This window comes from Dipodomys merriami, unplaced genomic scaffold (assembly GCF_024711535.1).
Source record: "Dipodomys merriami isolate MVZ:Mamm:240054 unplaced genomic scaffold, mDipMer1.0.p SCAF_1, whole genome shotgun sequence".
Classification (NCBI taxonomy): domain Eukaryota; kingdom Metazoa; phylum Chordata; class Mammalia; order Rodentia; family Heteromyidae; genus Dipodomys; species Dipodomys merriami.
In genome coordinates this window covers 20,157,244-20,173,325 of record NW_027202270.1, presented here as the reverse complement: position 1 = coordinate 20,173,325, position 16,082 = coordinate 20,157,244, and the positions used below count along the sequence as shown (strand labels likewise).

General features: G+C 35.3%; 1 protein-coding gene across 2 annotated transcripts in view; it reads right to left on the bottom strand.

Moving 5' to 3' along the window:
• Abca12 (ATP binding cassette subfamily A member 12) overlaps nucleotides 1-16,082 on the bottom strand; it is a 179,343-nt gene that overhangs the window by 55,178 nt on the left and 108,083 nt on the right. For both annotated transcript variants that reach the window (XM_070027397.1, XM_070027486.1), the window contains exons 15-22: nucleotides 15,480-15,653; nucleotides 11,944-12,108; nucleotides 11,417-11,627; nucleotides 9,988-10,127; nucleotides 8,844-8,963; nucleotides 5,559-5,649; nucleotides 2,194-2,373; nucleotides 1,328-1,643 (exon numbers count right to left, since the gene is read on the bottom strand). In XM_070027397.1, the coding sequence (XP_069883498.1) occupies nucleotides 1,328-1,643; nucleotides 2,194-2,373; nucleotides 5,559-5,649; nucleotides 8,844-8,963; nucleotides 9,988-10,127; nucleotides 11,417-11,627; nucleotides 11,944-12,108; nucleotides 15,480-15,653 (1,397 nt within the window). The remainder of the gene's footprint in view (nucleotides 1-1,327; nucleotides 1,644-2,193; nucleotides 2,374-5,558; nucleotides 5,650-8,843; nucleotides 8,964-9,987; nucleotides 10,128-11,416; nucleotides 11,628-11,943; nucleotides 12,109-15,479; nucleotides 15,654-16,082) is intronic.

Sequence of the window (16,082 nt, the reverse complement as noted above, 5' to 3'; positions counted from 1 at the left end):
GAGTTGCTAATGGACCTCTACATTCACCTGTTTTGCATGTTGGGCTCCACAAAAGTAAAGTCCCAAGGCCATTGCTGTTAAATCCATCAGGCTAAAGAATTACTTCCAAGGTTCCCAAGGAAAACACAAGTATTAAGAGAACATGATGTCACTAACATCTATGATCACTTTAGCATGCTGAAATGCATCACTACCATAAAGCTGAGATGTTCAGGGGAGAGAACACTGATACTTAGGGACAAGATTGAGTACATATTCTTGGGAAGTTGGCATGGGATAGGCATTTGTAGAACATTTATTGAATGAATATTGTCTTGGAGTCGGTCCATGCTTGATGCTGTTTCTGGCTTTAGAATTAATAATAATGAGTCTTCTGTAATGTTTCTTCCAACTGGTGTGTGTTTTAATCTTGGTCTACTTTTAATCAGAACATGCTGGATTTGTAATCAGAAGAAGCAATGCAATGTATTCTATATATGGCAAATATTTAACCATATGGATTTCAGTTTCATTTAGAGAGATGGACAGTTCATTATCCCATTTAACTTGTGAGTTTGTTGGGTAGAACAATACTGTATTTGAAAGAAGTTTGGATGTAACAAAGAGTTTATGTATGTATGTCAGCCTTATAATCACGTTCCCATAAAGAAGCAGAGTACTGTACTTATTCTTTAAAGAAACATCCAGGCATATACTATTTTAGCTTCTAAGTATATGGAAAAGACTAGCTGAATATTTTCCCTTGCATGCATAGGTTTGAAGAAATGAACAGAGGTGAGTTCTCACAAGAGTGGACTGTAATCAAGGGACTGACTTGAGGGGATGAAGAAAAGGAAGAGCCAGAGAGGGACTGAAGAGAGTGAATGAATCATATTGTGTTTCAGCCCAAGACAACCCACTGAAAGCTATTAAAAATAGTGAAGGAGGAGGGATGGAGAAATGGCAAAGTAACAGAGCAGGGCTAGCTGAACAATGGACAGTACGGTAATGTATGAAAAACCACAGTGAAACCACTTGTTCAATTAATATACACTAATAAAATAGTGGATCATTAAAAGGCTACAAGAGCCAGACACTAGGGACTCAGGCCTGTAATACTAACTACTTGAAGGCTGAGATAAGAGGACCATAGTGCAAAGACAGACAATGCAGGAGAGTCTGTGAGACTCTTATCTCCAATTAATCACCAAAAAGCCAGAAGTGGAGCTGTAGCTCAAGTGGTAGAGCACTAGCCAAGAGAAAAAAAAAAAAGCTCAAGGACAGCTCCCAGGCCCTGAGTTCAAGCCCCAGTATTCATACAAAGGGTTTACAAGAGTCCCAGACTTACTTGTCTTTCATGAAGCAAGGATAAGGAATTGCTTGAACCTGAACAGCTATTTCTTGCGAGTTCCTTCCTGTTTGAAGTTCAATGATGGCTCGTTCAATACTATCTTGTAAATAAATGAAGGCCCTGCCATAGATCTGGTTGTGTGATGGAGAATTGTGTGGCCCTGGAGCCCAAATCTTGGTTCTGATGCTTCTTGTCGTCTGGGCGGTCTTCAGACTCATGCGGATGGTGTATTTTACGACAGGAGGAAGAAAGACATTTTCAGAGTCATGGCCTCTGTGCCAACTTCTGTTAGAAGGAAGCTTAAAAATAACACCTAAAAATAAAACATCAACAACAGCAGAAAGCTTATTTTATGGGTGACATTATTCATTGTTCAGAGGGCACCCGTAAATGAAGCCAAATAGTCAATTGAGTTAGGAACTCAATAGTAGGTTCTGATTTCTGATTTATAGAAAAAATGGCTAATAGGAGGTATCAACCTCACAGGTTCCAGTTTGGAATTTAAAATATAATCTCAAACTAAGTGGCTAGATAAACTATGTCACGCTAATCCACTTATTAAGATTACAAAAACATCCTACTTTTAAATGAATAATCTTGACTATGAGGATGGACTCAACTTCACCCTTTAACCATGTAATCCTTTTCATTCTTAATTTTAACTGATCAGTTAAATTAGACTTCTGTTGAAGGCTCCAGATACTTAAACAATATGTCTGGCTGACTATATGAAAAGTTCTCACCTGTAAGAATTCTGAAAGGGGATTGACTATTTTTTTGAGTTCTAGATGAATGAAGTAAGAAAAGCATTTGGTCTATATTAACACAAAGTAAAGCTCAAACCCTGGGAGAATAGCACTCACTTCCAAAGAGTTCATTGTTTTTGTAGAGACTTGCTGCTTCTGTCTCCATTTCCTCTACTGTGTTGGCTCCCTGAATCCGGTCATAGAGTATACAAGAGGAAATATTTACAGTCAGGGAAGATAATGTATTAAGCTGATCAATGATGTCAATGTTGTTCTCTAATGTCAGCCTGAGGATGTCTAAGGAAGAAAGGCAAAAGAGAAAGACATACTATAATCTTTATTCTAGCAATTCTCAGAAAAAAATAGTCATTTTGAGGAAAATGTTAAACATTCATTTAGATTATAAACAATGAGATGCCATTAAATTTACTCTAAAAATACCCAGTCTCCTATATGTTGGAAAATATTGCAAATATTCATTGAGAAGAATATGAGCTCGTTAAAAATACAGAAAAACCCAAGTTGGAATAAAGAAACAGGGCAATTTAAAAGTCCATTGCCGGATGCCTGTGGTGGAGGCCTTCAATACTACTTAGGAGGCTGAGACCTAAGAATTGCTATTTGAAGCCACCCTTGGCAGGTAAATCTGAGACTGTTAATCTCTAATTAACCACCAAAAAAGCTGGAGGTGGAGCTATGGTTCAAGGTGTAGATTGTCAGCCTTCAGTAAAATAGCTCAAGGATGGTACCCAGATCCTGAGTTCAAGCCCTAGTACTAGTGGCACTCACACAAAGAATATATTGTTCTATAATCTAATTAACAAAGAACACCACAAATTAAACATAAAAACACCTTCACACTTTTAGGAAGAAAACTATGAGCTAGAAATGATAGCTTAAGTTACTTAACCAGAATCCAAGCATGGTGGTACATGCCTATTATAATCTCAGGATTTGGGAGATTGTCCCAAGAAAGTCATGATCCCAAAGGCCTGCTTGGGCTACATTCCTAGAGAGACCTGATCTAAATAAATAAATAGACAACTAAATAAATAAATGCTGGGAGCTCACATCTGTCTCCTTCTTTAACCAGTGAAATCCTGCACTGGAGGTGTAACTCAAGTGATAACCAGTTATGCAAAAGAAAGCCAAGCAAGAGTTTGAGGCTGCCAGTTCAAGTCCTAGTACTGATACACAAAAATAGGAACTAAAGGGCTGAGAAGGTGGCTCAGTGGTAGAGTGCTTGCCTTGCATGCATGAGGCCCTGGGTTCGATTCCTCAGCACCATATAAGCAAACAGAAAAAAGCCAGAAGTGGCGCTGTGGCTCAAGTGGTAGAGCGCTCGCCTTGAGCTGAAGAGCTGAGGGACAGCACCCAGGCCCAGAGTTCAGGCCCCATGACTGGACGCAACCCCCCCCCCCAAAAAAAACAGGAACTAAACCAAAATGAAACAAAAATGCCTGGTTTGTACAAAGAATGTACAAGTACACAGTGATATGAACAGGAAAAAAAAACTTATGTGCAGTAGAAAGTATTAAAGAAATAAACAATATCATCTCCTCTGCTCATTAAGGTAGTCTCAGGAAACATTTAAGATACATGATAATCTTTGCTACTTTCTAATATTGTTGATTAAAAAATAAAAGTACATGGGCTGAGGAGATAGCGCAGTGGTAGATTGTTTGCCTAGCATGCACAAGACTCGAAATCTCATGGGCTAGGCTCTAAATAAATACATACATAAACAAAATAAATAAATAAGGACATAAATAAATGTTCATATCAATTATCTCTTGGTATCTAATAGTCATGTAGACAAATGATCAACATTTAATTTTCAGGTAGTTACTTTGGAAATAAGTGGATTTGATTGTTCTTCAATTTCATGATTCCTTGTGAAGAATCAACTCAGACAAAGGGTAAATACAAATTGCACATTACCTAATCATTTGGATAATTAAATGTTTACTAATTCAATCATCATGAATACTGAGAAAGCTGTAAGCATCACAAATCGTTCCTCTCAAATCTAAATATGCCTCTCACATTGTTCAAAATGAGACCAAGTTTCTTACAGAGGGAAAGTTTTAAAATGCTTTTCTCATTTGAATTAAAAGCGAAAAGTTTTCCTTGATGTGAACATTGGTGGGGGAGGAGCAAATTTGGTAGAACAGTAGCTGCTAGAGGCCAATGGAAATCAATACATTACAAAGGGTTCTTTAGAAAGTCTGATAGGCAGAATCAAAGAAATGTCTACGCAGCCAATTCTCCAAAAATTGAAGTATGTAATGAAGTATCTTTGATGTTAGTTATATATGTAATTATACATAGCAGTCTTACCAATATATTTCAATCATATATATTTTCATATATACATTATATACATGAATGTATACATATATCTGTGTATATATATAAATGTATGCGTATATATCTATCTATATGTATATTCCATTTTTGAGAGCAAATCTAGGGCCTCAAGCATACTAGGCTCATTGCTATGTTTATTTTGCCTTTATTTTACATTTAAACCTTATCTCTTATTTTAAAAGTAAAGAGTGATAAGAGTTATATAAGAACTTTTTAGTGTAATCCTGATATTGTTATCAAATGATGCTTTATCCAAATAATATTTTAAGAGAATAAATCCTCTAATATCTTTCCTTAATTGACATTCATAAAATACATACAATTATATGCTCTAGAGATATATACAAATATGAGCATAATTCGTCTCCACTGGTATACTATCTAAGTCATTTGTGTCCCAGCAGTGCCGGAGGGAAGGGGTGGGGGAGGTGGGGCATTGTCTGGGCTACTGCGAAATTCTGATGCTCTCAGTCTCTTCCTTACACTCATGGTTGCATAGCAACAGTGAATCAGACACAGCCTGAATTAGATGTCTTGCATCCTCTGGGTTGAAGATGGGGATGTGGCAGAGGGAATGCATAAGTTCACACTATTTCCTTTGATCCTTTGCAGCCTGTTCCTTTTAAATGACCATGAGAGGAAAACCCAACCTTGAATACTGATTTTAGTTTCTCTGGAGCCTCCACATTCTTTTGTTAACTCTAAACCCTTCAAATTATATCTTGGATTAGTTAAGTGATATTGAGCTAAATGGGGATAAAATGTAAAATGTAGTCTGAAATAAATAATTTCTTCTTCCTGTGTCCTTAAGGATGTGCTTTGCATCAAATTACCAAGAAATGAAAAAAGACAAAACAAGATAAAGGTGCTTATTACTTCCATATACCTACCTATGATTGAAATGAGAGGTGAATTTGCATGTAGCAGTACAATTATTGAAACTAAAAGCAGATGAGTGTTCAAATAATCATTACTATCTGAAATAGGTAACCGGAGAAGGCTTCACATTTCTTCCACTAGCTAACTAAAAGCTAAATGCAGAAGAAAGGGAGACAATGTTTTTCACACTTCTGACACGACAATGAATAAGAGGATTGTACAGCTGAACTTACCAAGGTCATCTATCTGCTTCAGGAGTTCAACAGCATCAAGTCCCACAGAGAATTTCACAAAAACTTGCACAAAAGGGTTCCTTAGAGTATTCTAAAAAAAATACAATACAAATCAGTTTCAAAAAAAGAAGAAAACATGTTTAATCATTGTCTCAAAAAAAGAAAAGCCACAGTAAAACCAAGTAACCACCACTGGGGATTATCAACACATCACCTTGCAAAGACTCTGCAGAAAGAGAAAGAGGAAGGTGGCAGATAATGCTAGGTTGAAAGGCTAGATTTTTGTTTTCCCATGATCACACATTGGGCAGATCACTAAAAGCAGACAGAGCTGACCATCATTAGGAAATCATATTCAACCTAAGAGTCATTTTCTTCATAGTGGTTACATTTTTAAATTTCTTAACATATTCTATAACTAACGTGGTTCATGGTTGAATTTTGTATTCTTGAAGCAAATCAAAACAACTTTTAACAAGCACAATGTCCACATGGAATCTGTCATCATAATTGGTCTGTATTTCAATAACTACTCAGCTCTGAGTTTTTTTTAGCACACACCACTAGCTCTTCCAAGTCCTTACCTTTCTATAAGAGCAAGGTAAGTAATGACTCAGCATTGAAACACTGTGCCTTATTTCAATACTGTTTGAACTCTAAAAAGTGCAACTCTATGAAGATGGAGGAATGAATTAGTGACAAGACTTTAAATCGCTTCCTAAATCCATAGAAACACCGAAAGTTAAAAAATAATAATTGCAGCCATGCATGCATTGGTTGCTCCTAAGTATTCAGAAAGCTGAAATCTGAGGTTCACAGTTCAAAGAAAGCGCTGGCAGGAAAGTCTGTGAGACTCTTATCTCCAATTGGCCACCAGAAAACCAGAAGTAGAGCTGTGGCTCAAAGTAGAAGAGCCTAGTCTTGAGCAAAAAAGCTCAGGGACAGCACGTGGGTCCTGAGTTCAAGCACCATGACCAACAAAAATAAATAAATATGCAACCAATTGAATAAATAAGTAACAGTTGCTTCAAATTCTACAAGTTTTATATTTTTACTCCTGCCATAGGTATTGCTGCCTCTTTTTACTCCACTGACTACTGTCAGATAAGAGTTTGACTTGAGTTTCTCATGTGTTTTATAATTGCATCTTGAAAAAGTATGTTACCGCTTGTATGTTGCTGGGAATTGAACCTGGAGCCTTGTGCATGCTAAGCATGTATTCTGCTTCTGAGCCATATTTTGTGTTAAATGTTTAAAGCTTAAACTGTATATGTTTATTTCTTCAATAATTGAGAAAAGCAAGTCTGGGAAGGTGGTTCAGTGGTAGAGTGCTTGCCTTGCATGCATGAGGCCCTGGGTTCGATTTCTCAGCACCACATAAGCAGAAAAAGCCAGAAGTGGCACTGTGGCTCAAGTGGTAGAGTGCTAGCCTTGAGCTGAAGAGCTCAGGGACAGTGTCAGGCCCAGTGTTCAGGCCCCATGGCCGACAAAACAAAAATTGAGAAAAGCAATTTATTTTGTTCTAGGTCAGAATAAAGATACTTCCCTTAGATGAAAATCTGTGAACACAGTCTCAGAGATTCTCATTACTGTACTTTGGGACTATTATGCACAGAATAAATCTTTTTGTTAATTCTCCATTTTAGCTACCAAAACTTTCCTTAATAAATCACTATGTGTATCTTTTTCTTTTCTTTACAGAAAAAAATGGCTTTAGGAGAAAAGAGCAATCTTCCATTTAGTATAATTCATACATTAATAAAGTTTTATTCAAGAAATATTTGTTATTGGAGAGTCGCTGGAAAAAGTAATTTAAAATGGGTATACTTAAACTTCAAGTCAAAAATCAAATAGCAAAGTATGGGGAAAAGTCCGATGAAAAGTTTACTTCACCTATATACTTTTTGTTGTTGTCAGTCCTGGGCTTGAACTCAGGGGCTGGGCACTGTCCCTGAGTTTCTTTTGCTAAAGGATAGCACTTGAGCCACAGCACCACTTCTGGCTTTTTCTATTTATGTAGTATTGAGGCTTCATGCATGCTAGGCAAGCACTCTACCACTAAGCCATATTCACACCCCTACTTCATCTTATGTGTACTGAATGTATTAAGTATCTATTTTCATGTTTATCTTGTTATTTTTTAAAATTCAAGTTACATTTATAACTATATGTACTTGTTGACCAAAACAAAGACTGAGGAAAGCAATTTTTGAGTATAATTATACTAACAAAAGTATTTGATACAAATCATTCATGCCATGTTTAGCTTCCTAAGCATTATTATTAAAAAATAATAGCATTTTTTTCTTTTGTAAAATCTATTCTAGAGCATCATCATTTTTCCAAGGTCTTCTCTTTGCCACGAAAACCACTGTTTTCAACTTTTCTACTGTCATCATTCCTGCCTATTTTCTTTCCTCTAGTTGATAAGTAGGCAAGCTCAGCCATTTGATATTTAGTTGCTAATAGCTCTGTCTGTGATTTTCAATATCTTTAGAAAAGCCTTCATCTTTTAAGAATTGCAAATTATACTGACCTAGCAATGTACATTTTTTCTAGAGCTGCAATGTTAAGCTTTTAATTTACACCTGAGTAAACCTGAAGCTTTGTTTATGCTTTGCAGGTGACAGTTTATTAGGACATTTTTTTCCTCTGGGTATAAAAACATTTGCTTCCCTACATGACCTTGAATTTAAGGCTCCTATGTCATTGTTTCACTGAGAACATTGTGTGTATAATCTACAGAAACACATTTGGAAGTTAGTAACAACTATGTAACATGCACTTAATTTTCTCCAGACTGTTACCACTGTAGGAATTCCAGTTAAGAAAGCAATACAGCTGGGAAGGGATGTGAAGGGTAAACAAAGGAGGAGGCTGCAATGCTTGGTAAGAAATGTACGCATTATCCTGCCCATGTAATTGTAACTCCTCTGTACAGTATGTTCACAAATAAAATAAAATTAAATTAAAAAAAGAAAGCAATACAATCAAAAGAAGAGAAATAGATAAAGAAAGACTATTGATTTATGTCACTAGTTGTAGGCTAGTCTGTTAGATAACTATCTCTGAGTTACAGACAAAGGAGATTCCATAAAAGAGGGAAGGGTAATTTAGAATGTGAATGATAGATCTGTTATCTAGTCTTAGATGGACCCCATCTCCAGAGAAGAAGTAATTATAATCTATTAAATATGGATGTTGTGTTGTTGCCTTCACATAATAAAGATGAATAAAATCACAAAGAATTATTTCCAACTAAAGCAAGTAACAACCATCTCATACCTGGAGCATTGGAATTGCCTGGTTTAACAGGTGGAAGGAATTAAAGAGGATTGGTGACTTATCTATCCACTCTTGAGATTTTTCTCTTAGTTCTGCCAGCTGCCTTAGAGTTACATTAGACTTAAAAAAAACAGGGAAACAAAAGAAAATTAGCATTTTTCCTATATTTCAAAATCACATCTAAAATTGTTATGTTACATAACTTCAAAAACAGTTCTGAAAGGTAGTTAGTAATTATAAAAATATATTCAGGAATTTCTTACACAGCCAAAAGTTTTATACAGGTCAAATCATTTACAAAGCTCTGGAAGTATTGGGCTTCCCTGATGTCCAGAGTAAATTTATAGACAAAATGAAAGTAAATCTTAAGTATATTTCACAAAGCTTTCATTTTTTTACTAAAGACACACTTCACCACTAAAGAATATTCCAGTTCAAGGATACTCTTGTGTGTCGCTGCTGGAAGCAGACCTATCTTGGCCTTTTAAGGAAAGTAGTCTGACAACAGTCATTAAAGTAAAATACAATATCTATCAATACCTGAATCATGAACATTCATTTCGTTGAAACAAAAACACATACCACTATGTAAAACTATAAGTATATGGATATGATCTATAATAACTAGTATGGTATAGCAGTATTGGTAGCCTTATTATTTACATTAATAGATGTATTAGGAACAAAATGAAAGCCAAACAACTGAGAAATGAATGAAATACTAAGCTATGCATGCAAATATGGAAACGAAAACCTATATTTTAATGATTCAAACTAGTTATGATGACTCAATCCGTTTACTTGTATAATTAGCTAGCTACCAGTTAAAAATGTTCTGCTTTTTTTGTGATGAATTTAAAAGTTTGAGGCCTTGTTGATTCAACTAAAATCCATTCTCAGATGTCAACATAACTCATTTCTATTAAAAGGCAATCATCCAATCCAACCTATGCTGTTTATACAATTCTGAGATCAAAGTTGAAAATTAATAGTTAACAGTTTCAGAAATACAAAGGTAACAATAAGAGTGGCTGAGATACAAAGAATTCAGAGGCAGCTAAAATTAAATTAGAAGCTATTTACTATAAAAAAAAAAAGACATGTTAATACTCAAAATAGAAACACTGAGTTAAAAGAATCAAACCTTTTCCATGATAGCTTTTGTAACTGGGTTATATGGTGCATATAAAATCTTTCCCAGCAACATTGGTTTCAAGAAAGCCCAAATGACAGGTCCAGCAGGCATGTTGATAATGTCTTTGTAAAGGGAAAAGCAAAATGGTGCTGGAAGTAAAAATTCAAACAGAAAAAAAATTATTCACTAAATAAGCCCATCTGTAAGCATAATTATCACATATTACTTAAAAAGAAAGCAAAAAAACATTCAATATGATTATAAAATCTACTCGAAAATCTACAGTTGAACTACATTTGAAATCCACTCTCTTATGGTAAACTGACACAAATTATTATTATTATACCTCAAAATATATGCATTAACACTGCCTATATTAACGGATGCTAGGTATCCAATATTGAGGAAAATATAAAAGCAAAACATAGTAGCAAATCTTTTTTTGGGTGAGAAAGTTTAACTCAATAAGCAAGCCTAGAACAAATGGTGGCATTTTGCCATGAGGAATCATAAAGATTGAAAACTGCATTTCAGAATCGCTTCCAACAGATCCATTTCACCAACCTTTAATTTTGTAAAAATACACAAAAACTTACTACTGGGATACTATCAGATACATGAACTATTCAATAAATGTTTGTTGAATCAATAAAAAGATGAATGAATGAGTCAGTCCAATTGCTGTACTAAACATTCATATATTTTTGGAAGAGCTCCACGGATCACATTTTGCATCTCAAAGTTTATAGATCAAGTAAACATCTTTGATGTGCCACTAAATGTTTATAGCTTCATGGCATTCGGGCAGCTCTACCATATGGAATCTCAATTTCTAATGCTACAAATATTGACTCAGACAAATTTAAAGCAAGGTTTTGTATTATCTACTGGTAATGAAAAATCTGCATGACTAACAAATGCTAGGTTCAGACAAATGACGCATAAAGATATTTTTGTCAATGGTGGACCACCTATATGACAGTGTTCCTGTAAGATTAAATTGTTTAGGGGTGCTGTATCCACCTTAGGTTTGGTATGTTTACCCTAAGATACTCACACAAACAGGAAATCTCCTAACAATGCCTCTCAAAATACATTCCCACTATTAGGTGATTTGTGATTGTCCAGTGTCAACTTTGTAAGAGTCCAAACAATGATCTAATAAAGCTGAGTGATGTCAGCCAGTTACATAGCCTTTGTGTTCCTCTTTTCCCTTAAACCGACTAGGGCAATAGATATCTCCCAGGGCCACTGTGAGATATGCATGCATTAATACACAGAGCATGCTTCCCCTATGCTAAGTACCATATAAGTGTTTTCTATTTTTATTCTTGGGGGAAATTAATACATCACTTATCATGAAAGATGGAGACAGATTTGATAATGTTCTTAATTGTCATTATGAATAATTATCATGCTTATTTTGCAGTACACTTACTGGCATATAAGGGAATCCCATACTTTGAAGCAATTTGCTCTTTAGTGAGCTTGTAAGTCAAAAAATCCTTGGTATGGTTGCCTTTTGGTTTCTGAGAAGAGGGCAGCATGGAAGTTAAATAGTCGGTAGTAATCCCCTGAGAGCACAATGCTTGTGAGATGGTACTGAAGGATCCTTGGGGGTTGCTCATACGGTGGCTTTTGTACATTTCCTGAGAGACAAAAACCCAAGATGTGTTACTATTCTATAATCTACAGACAATAAATAGAAGGAAAAGTAATGCCTATGATCATCTTAGTTCCAGCAATTCCTTTAACACATGAATCCTCAGTATAGATAAATAGATGATGACACACTTTACCAATTTAAGTGGCAAAAACCATTCCTAGATTAGGAGTGTTTTCTTCGGCCAGTTTTTTCCCCAATGAGCTAAATTGGAAGCTGAGTTTATTGTACATGATCTTAAATCAAAGTTAGTATGACCGAAAGAAATTTTTGGTGGGAATCTCGTGGGATGACTTTTCTACCTGGGTTAGTGGAACACTTCTGGGCAGGTGCATTTGTTTCAGGGATCTCATCTTTTCCAACAGCGGATGTGTGCCAGAAGCCAGCTGATTGAGGATTTCTTTCAGCCTTATGAAGAGTTCCATCATCTTTTCGACGGGCTTTTGATCTTTCCTAGGGAAGAACACCTAATGGAAATGAACTAAAAATAAATGATTTGTATGGAGAAACTGGAACCCTCATGCCATGCAGAGAAGAGTGTAAAAAGGCACAGCCTTTGAACAGTGTTTTGAATATTAATTACATCATTAGACATAAATTTGTCAGATGATTTGGCAATTCCATTCCCAGGTAACTACCAAAGAATAGTGAAGTCATAGGCTCATACAAAAATTTGTATGTAAACAATTATAACAAAAGCCAAAAAGTAGAAACAACCCAGGTGAATAGACAAACAACATGTATATCTTTAAATGAATATGATTTGTAATATACAAATGTGACATATGTTATAACATGTAGGAATTTCACTCATATACTAAGTGTAACAAGCCAAACACAAAGACCACATATAATCAATCAAATTTATATCAAATGTCTGAAAAGCTAAATATATAGAGATAAAAGTAGAGGTAGCCTGGATTAGATGTTATTACAAGAAGTGATTTCAAACAACATTTAATAATTAGAGAGGCCTCTTTTTGGGTGATAGAAATGTTCCACAATTGTATTGTGGTAATAGTTGCACAAATGTATACATTTATTTTAAAAATCATTGAATTGAAAGAGGGAAAAAAATCCTTAAAAATGGGCAAAGGACTTGAATGGTATTTCTCAAAAGAAGATGTGCAAATGACCAAGCATGAAAAAATGTTTAACATCACCTATCATCAGGGAAATGGCAATAAATATATATGATACCATAATATTATATGAGAAATAATTCTAACCCTACCCCAGTTATAATGCTATTAGCAAAAAACATAAGAAGTGGAAAAAATAAAACAAAAATGGCAAGACAGACTCTCATAAATTGCTGGTAGAAATATAAATTAGTAGACTCATTACAGTAAGCAGTATGGAGTTTTCTCAAAAACCTAAAAATAGAATTAACCTATGATTCAGGAATCACGTTACTAATAATAAATACAAAGAAAATGAAACCAATGTCAAAGAACCACCTGCACATGCACTCACTGCAGCAATAATCCTAAGATCAAAGGCACACAAGCAACCTAAGTGCCTGATGAATGGAGAAAGAAGATGTGGCATAGACATAATGTAATATTTCTCACTCAGAAAAAGAATTCTGTCATTTGCAGAAGTGTAGGTGAAAATTGAAGGACATTATGTTAAGTGAAATAAAATCAGGCATGGGAAGATACTTGACATACAGTCTCACTAACAGGTGGAAATTAAAACGTGGACCTCCGGGAAGTAGAAAACAGATAGTAGTTACCAGGCCTAGGAAGGGCACAAGGGAAGAATAGATGGAGAAAGGGATGCAGTTGGCTTGATAGGATAGTTAGAGCTGATGACAGTAAATCGAGTATTTCAAAATACCTTGCAGAGAAGATTTGAAATTATTCCAATAGAGAAAAATGGTAAATATCTCTAGTGATGGATGTTGTAACTAGTTTGACCTGATTATTGTGCAGTATATATGTGTAATAACATGCCAGAAGTGTGTGCAACTCGGTGTATGTTAACTTAAAATATCTGTGAAATCATTGAGTGGTACACTTAAACAAAGTAAATTTTGTTGTATGTAAATTATATCCCAATGAGTTTACAAAAACAAATGATTTTAGAAGTGAGAAAGTCACATGTCATGATTGACATACTATCCATAAAAAGCTCTGTTGGGAATCTAGTAATTTGTCAGGCTTACTGACGTTAATCTCATCATGTTTATCTGCTTTAAAAATAAGAGGGAGATACTTTAAATATTCATTCATGTATTCAGTAAACATTAATTGAGTGCCTACTATGTTCCTGGCACTGGGTGAAGGACTGGGTATATGGCAGAACACAAGTTGACACCATCCTTGAACTCAAGGAGTTCTTATTTAAGAGGAGGAACAGATATATCAAGCAATATAATAAGCAAAAGGCTGAGGGACCTGCAGACACATTAAGGGTTCTGCTGAAGTGAGCCTTACATACATAATAGACAGCCTTAAAATGGAAGAACATTCTGTTCGTTACATTAAGAACGAACCTGGATAATTTTATGCTAAGTGAAATAAGGGAAGCATGGGAACACAAATACAACACAAACCACCATCGCAGTGGACTCTCATAGAGCTGAACTCACGCAGAGAGGAGAAATGGAGGTGACTGAAGGCTTGCGGGGCACAGGGCACAGGGGTGTGTTGGTAAAATGGTGCAGAGTTGCAGTGAGAGAAGAGAAGTGAGATTTGTAAATCTACTACATAGTAATAGTTATTCAGAATAACATATTGCTTATGGCAATGTACTGAATATCTCAAAACTGCAAACACATGGATTTTAAACATTCTGGCCAGAGAATGGTAGTAAGTATGTGAGGTGGTGGATGTGTTAATTAGCTTGAATTAATCTTTGTATATTATACACTTACATCAAAATATCACATTGTAACTCAATAGGAAATGTATATTACCCCTTTGTACAATATCTTTACAATAAAAGTATATGTATTAAAAATATCACATTGTAGCCCATCAACACATGTAAGCATTACTTGTCAAAAATTAGTCTTGAGGATATAGCCTGGCGATGCTTGGCTTATGACTGCACCCCCCGCCCCATAAACAGAGGAAAATTAAAATAAATAAAACCTTGTAAGATTAGACAGAAAGCAACAAAAATAAAAGAGAGAAGTACAGAAAACTTACAGGAGAGATGTTTTCATGGTAGAATTCTAAAGAGTGAGATAGAATACTATGGGAAGAATAAGAAGAAAAGTTTACGGTTTAATGTGATAGTGCACAAGTATAATCCCAGCACTCAGAGGACTGACTGACTGGGTAAATCATGTGTTTTAAGCTAGCATTGGCTATAAAATGAGACCGTCTTTTGTACATACATTCACATACATACATGCATGCATACATACATACATACATACTTACACACACATACATCCATTCAAGCTGTGCACTGGTGGCTCAAACCTATAATCTTAATAACTCAGTAGGCTGAGACATGAGAATTGAAGTTCAAAGTAAATTCAGGCACACAGGTTAAGACTCTTATTTCCAATTAACCAGCAAAAAGCTAGAAGTAGAAGTGTGGCTCAAGTGCTAGTGTTTCAGTGGAGTTATTTTCAACTTTACTACTCCCTGACAATGACCATTTCTTTTGTTCTACTATGGGAAGTTAAATATCTATTTAGCAAATGTGTAACCATGCAATGTCTTTACTTGAGGCCTAAGTTGGCTCTATGATCATGTCATAATTCTGAAAGTTATATAATTGATCTCATCTTTTATGGCAGAAGAGTGCATGCAACTGTGGTTAAAATTTTCGCCTTAAACCATGTGTATCAATATAGCCAGCACCAGCTGCAACTTGCCTTGTAGGTGAAGTTGTAAATGTCTAAGTAATGCAACAAGGTGAGCCCGATGAGGTAAGACTGTTGGGATCGCTCTGAAAGGGGAAGCTTGCAGAATTCCTTCATGGCATCTTCTAGTTTGGGGTTTGTGACATTAGAGTCACAAGAATGCAACCAGAATACACGAGAAATAATCTGCAAATGAAAGAAAGAAAAAATAGTTTGTTATGAACCTGACCACTCTGAGATTTTTGTGTACTATAAATCTTAAACTATAACAAACTGTCCTAAGAATTAAATAACCTTTTTTATTAAATATATTTTTATTGTAAAGATACTGTACAGAGGGGTTATAGTTACATGAGTAAGGTAATGAGTACATTAACTAACTTCTTAAAGCACTGGTGACTATGAACAAAGCTAAAAAGAACACAAGGAACAAGATAAGGAAAAAGAAAGAGGTCAGGTATCAGGACAAGTCTCTGACATCTGAATCACTGATACCAAGAAAAATTTGGAGTGGGTTTGAGAAAATTACTAATTTTAGCCTTGTGCTCCTGTTAAATATTTTACTCCTGTTGGATTCAAACTGCATTTTATTTTAATACTTACTCAAAGTTACCA